This window comes from Anarrhichthys ocellatus, unplaced genomic scaffold (genome assembly GCF_004355925.1).
Source record: "Anarrhichthys ocellatus isolate YVR2014 unplaced genomic scaffold, GSC_Weel_1.0 scaffold19, whole genome shotgun sequence".
NCBI lineage: Eukaryota > Metazoa > Chordata > Actinopteri > Perciformes > Anarhichadidae > Anarrhichthys > Anarrhichthys ocellatus.
Window position 1 is genome coordinate 7,057,554 of NW_022280049.1, and position 5,681 is coordinate 7,063,234.

General features: G+C 41.2%; 1 protein-coding gene across 1 annotated transcript in view; it reads right to left on the minus strand.

The window, feature by feature from the left end:
- The window catches only part of fmr1 (fragile X messenger ribonucleoprotein 1), a 39,342-nt gene extending 35,624 nt beyond the window's left edge, over positions 1-3,718 (minus strand). The window contains exon 1 of the mRNA XM_031857938.1: positions 3,195-3,718. Within this exon, the coding sequence (XP_031713798.1) occupies positions 3,195-3,245 (51 nt within the window). The 5' untranslated portion in view covers positions 3,246-3,718. The remainder of the gene's footprint in view (positions 1-3,194) is intronic.
- Between the last annotated feature and the right edge of the window lie 1,963 nt (positions 3,719-5,681).

Here is a 5,681-nt window from a genome sequence, read left to right on the forward strand (position 1 = left end):
GGAAGAGAGAGAGAGAGAGAGAGAGAGAGAGAGAGAGAGAGAGAGAGAGAGAGAGAGAGAGAGAGAGAGAGAGAGAGAGAGAGAGAGAGAGAGAGAGAGAGAGAGCACCTCGTCTGTGGGTCGCATTAGCCTGGCAAGCTAACAGTTGGAAATGAAGCGAGAGAAAATCCAAAAAGAGAGCTTCTCAAAATCCCCAATGATTCGGGGTAAGCTCCTCTATTGCCTTTTTCCTGACCCGTGACCACCGGGTACAAAACCCCTCACACAATCACACAATAAGACTTTCTGAGTGCACAAAATGGGCCAGATGTTCATCTGGCCCATTTTGGGAAAACATTCAAAAAGGAGTTTTTAGTTTGATGTTATATTATATAGTAGTGTAGCATAGCATGCTATAGTGCTGCGTGCTGTTATTGCCATTAAAGATGTGACAGGAATGGCTTATTGGTTTAAATTTGAAAAGGTGTATGACAAACTCTTTAAATGCTTAAAGTTGAAGCATTTTATGTTTATTTTAAAAGTTATTATTCTTAAATGTGAAGGATTTTGGCACATAATCAGCTTCTAATATACAGGAAGCTAAATATGAGTTATTCTTATCACAGGAGGATTTACTGTAACATGAAAATCATGAATGCAAATGAAGATCAATCTCTTTTTAAAACAAGGCTGGGTTCATTTTCAGTAAAATGATATTTGAAAATAGTTTTAGTATTTAAACTAACTTATGAGCCTCGTCATGGGTCTGTTGTCATGGTACTGGAATCTCTAACTTTGATACAATATCTTGAAGAATATCAATATACGAAACCACAAGGAAAAACTTACACGACACTGAGCGCATCAAATTTTAGATTTTTTAATAAAAGATGAATAGCGAGAGAGAAGAGAGAGCAGAAAGCACAGCTGGTACCCGAGTATCGATACTGTGGAAAATTTGTATCGCAACCGTTTCAAATATTCACTATCTTTACGTATCAACACTAACTTATTATGACAACACTACCAAAGACTAAAGATATTTTATCTGTTTATTAAAGGCTAAAGCAAAATTTAAAATACTTTGATGCCAGAGACAGGGCTATAGTTTCAGGTAACCGCTAATAAATAAAAGCTTTTATGACAAATGTCTTAATCAACCAAACTTAACACAATCACAGAGTCCAATAAAACATAATACTCTTAAAGACAGATCTCAAGTTCAAACCTTTTCTGTTCATCAACACAAAAAAAATAATAAAAAAAAAATAATAAAGAGTTCTTCCATAACCTCCAAACTATTTGGCTCTGATAAATCCTGGACCAGTGCCAGTTTGACCCCGTCTGGGATTAGCATGGTGGACCTTTGTTAGCAAGTGAACTACTGAGCAGCACCAGCATGGTAACATAACAAACCTCTGTACCCTACAGCTCTGTGCAGATTTCTCAAGTTTTAGGAATTGAGAGATTGCGCAAGTTACCCAAAGCAACTTACAACAAGGAAATTCAACCACGTGGGTACAAGCAAAGAAAATGCCAGAATCATGCAAATACATGAAGTTCAGCAAATGTGCTGATCTACTTCAAGTACTACATTCAAAGACAATGTGTCTAAATGCTTTCTCATAGGACTAAATAGTTATCCAGCCAAATCCATGTCGTGTATTACACTTGTTATTACTCAATGCTTGTTCATGTACCTCTGTGTCACAGCCCACATCAGCATTTTATAAGAAATTCAAACAGCAAGGCCGAGGACAATCCAAAAGAATAGACTGTTTTCGTACAGGACTGATTCAAACCAGCGTCCAATTTAGGAATTTGCTTTAGTGAAGTGCTTCGTTCCCTCGTACGTTTCAGACAATTCAGCTGGCACTGAGGCGAGTGGGTTGGAGCAGCAGTGCAGCGCAGCTTGGCAGGATGGTTTGCAGGCCGATTGATTACATCTCAAAATACTTTCTCCTGCACATCCATTACATTCCATTCATATTCATTACATTAGGTTGGCAGCAGCGACACTTCTACAGTGACAATACGTGCAATCAATCCCAATTCAACCTCGCCCACTCAGTCTCACTGACTGCCACCAATCTAGTAACGCCATTGTGGTCTTTAAGGGTTATATATTGGTGGAACTGGGAGTAAGACAGGCAGCAGATAGGAGATGGCACCATTTATTTATCGTGACCAACTTTCTTCTTCTACTCTGCCAACGTTGTATCGATTCAACGGCTATGATTGTTAGTTAGGGTCCAATCAAAAGCACACATTTATAAAATATCAACTGTCATTTATATGTCTTCCCTTCTGTTTTTACCGCTCTGTTTTGTTTGCCCTCGTCCCATCAACCATTGCATAAGAATGACAATCTAACATAACTGAAAACAAGAGTTCCTACTTTCACTTTTGCTTCCAAGTACATGCTTATATGCCAAATAACGTTGTTTGCGATATTTAGCAACGTTTTAATAAGCAATTGTACTCGGAACTGAAATTCGTTTTCAACTGTGGTACAGATCGTGTCACTAACCCTGTAAGATTTAAATAATTCTTCCACACCTGAGGAACACCGATCATAGCATCAACACCCGGATTATCAATGTCTGCCCAAGGACCCACGAGCAACACTCTCAGTCAGTGTGTGGTATAACGTTCATATGACCAAACAGCCGATGCATGAACCCCCAAAATACACGTTACTTGTTGACTCTCGTCTTCAGAATAACCCCAAAACTCTCGGCAAGCCTTAACGAAACAAAAAGCTACCGTCCCCACCAGGGAAACACGGAAAAACACCAATGTGCTGACATTATCCTGAATTAAGTTAGCCGTTACTTTGACAAATACAATTCATAACCGAATGTTGGCACTTGTACCTCAGCCACCAGCCCATCACTGTGTAGATAACACGAGATTACGACCGCGTCGACATTAGCAACACTACAACATTGGTTTAGCAAACGTCGTTATCACCAATAACTCACATATTCTGCTAGCAGCGCAGAGGTTACGGCAGCATCTTCGCGTTAGCTTTGTTTACAGACTGTTCTGCCTCCGCTGTCCCGGTGGACAGAAGCACCGAGGCCCGCAGACACAAGCGAGGATCTCGCCGCTAGCGTTAGTCCGGGCACGACCATTTCTTGTCAGTGAGCCTAACGTTAGAGCACGGTGTGGTAGCCGAGATGACAAAAGGCAACAAAAAGTCACAAACTCACCTTATAAAAGGCCCCACTTGTTCCCCTCACTTCCACGACTAGTTCATCCATGACGCAAGTCACCACAGCTCGCTAGCTAGCTAACCACCGTTAACGACGTTAGTAGCTAGCTAGCTAGCTGGCTAGCCTGACGCTAGCCAAGGCAGAGTTCGCTATCGTTGGGCTTCGCTAGCTAGCCAAAAATAGCCTGCCAGTTGATGCGAGGAGAAGCCACGAAAACTGTGTGTGGCCGTAATGTTGTTTCCCGTTGTGCACCGTATATGAATCTCGCGTTTGTTTCTTGCGGATTTTGAAATTCCGGACGTACGGTAAACGGAATGCGAATTCGCGTAGCAGGCTGTGTTAGCTCGCACTAGCTCGTTATGTTAATGTTGTGTGATTAGTGGTGGAGCAGCTACTGCTGGTTGCATCTCTCCATGTGACGTCTCCGCGTTCTTCCTCTACTGAAATCTGAGGCTGGTTACACTCATCGAAGCCTTTTGCTGCTCTCCACAGGTAATACATAGGAATGTCTATTTCGAAGAGCAGGACAATCCATCTGAATAAAAATGACCATTGTCTTTATCCTGCACTGAACATCATCCCGTTTCCCAACACAAATAATACTATTCCAGCACTATAGCCCACTGACTTTAGGGCAGTGGAGACTTATTTATCTAAAATATATCTGGCTAATATCTAACTTACTTACTTAATTTCACAATATGTACTCACCAAAATAAAAGCATAATTGGGCAAATAATGATTTATCTTTCCTTGACTGATAATTGGGTTCTCTCTCCTTTGGTTCCTCCACCCCACCACCTCCCACTGTGGAACTCAAATGGCACCAAAGGCCTCCACCAAATGGGGGTTTCACAACCTATAGGACAGCGGACATTTTCTGTGCATAAGATAATCAGTTATTAGTGCTAATTCTCACACCTGCTTTATTTGATACGATACATTATTTTTTTTAACTGCATTTACTTTTTTGGCGAGGGTCACCGCTCAGATTTTCCTCCATTTAAAAAAAACAAACATTTTTTCAGCATTCTTCAGAACTTTTATGGTTTTACCACTGGTGGTCTGTTTTGTTTCAGATCAGATGTCTGTCTCTTGATAGCTGACTTTCCAAACCGCATCATCCACTCCCAAGAAATGTTCCCCCCACACAACAGGCCTTTTCTGGAAGAGCTCAGCATAACTTAATTTATAAAATGCCACAAAAAAAACCCCATCAATTTGAATGTCTAACCGTATTCTTTAAGATATCATGGCGCATTATTTGCGTATCAAATATGCAGTTTGTCTGGATAGTGTTCTGTGGTAGACCAGAGTCAGTACGAAGACAATAACTAAATGAAACCTCTCTGATCTTCAACATTCAGCAGCACTCGTCTGCTACACCCATTAATGGACACATGATCTGCTTGAGAATTACATTTTTTTCAGCCAAAGACTTAGAACAGCCACAAGCCACATGTTTGGAGACAGAGAAAGAGAAAGGTGGAGGCGGATGGACAGACTGATGCAGAAAGTGTAATGTATGCGGAGGCAGGAGGAATGAAAGTATGGGTCACTGAAATACAGAAAGTGAGATATGAGACATAGGGATAAACTATTGAAAGATCAGGGCAGAAATAGAATGAAAGGGCAGTTGAAACCGGGTGACAAATGAAGGGTGAAATAAGATACAGGACGGGAGAGAAAGAAAAATGGAAAAACCAGACATGAAATCTGAAGTTCCTGTGTGGGAGGAACAATAAATACCTCAGTCAGGACACATGGCCAAAACAGACATGTTACTGAAAGCTTAATCATGTCAATGCATTGGGGGCACATCATCCCAAAAGCTGACCTTAAAAGAAGTTGGGCTTAGAATGAGTGAAGTGAAAGAACGAGGATCTGAGTCAAGTGAAGCTTCTTCAGTGGTTTTATCAGAAGTCCCTTCAGCCAGATTGTAACAACGACAATGTTACATATGAAAACATGTGAAAGAAGACAAAACGATAACAAACTCACAGCCTGAAACACAGTCATCTCAATTATCATAAAAAGAAAGACATCACAAAATCAAGTAACACCACTCTTAAGGCGTTTGTTAAAGGAGTAACTTGGTACTTTGACTTTTAATCTCAACGTTTTTCTGAGCATTGACCTCGTCGTGTGCACTGCATCATGAGGATGAAGGTTGCAGGCATTCAAGGGCCGCTGTTCTGTCGCTGACTGACCTCTTGTTTCAATGGTGTCGCATTAAGCTCAATAATGTGGCTAAGTGGATAGCAGGGCCGTCTTTCAATCAGAGGGTTGGCGGTTCGAACCCCGGCTCCGCTAGTCGCATGTCGATGTGTCCTTGAGCAAGACACTTAACCCCAAAATTGCTCCTGTAGTTGTGCCTACGGTGTAGAAATGTGATAGACTCTGAATTGTAAGTCGCTTTGGATAAAAGCATCTGCTAAATGACTGTAATGTAATAAATACAACTGTAGCCACATTGACCCCGTG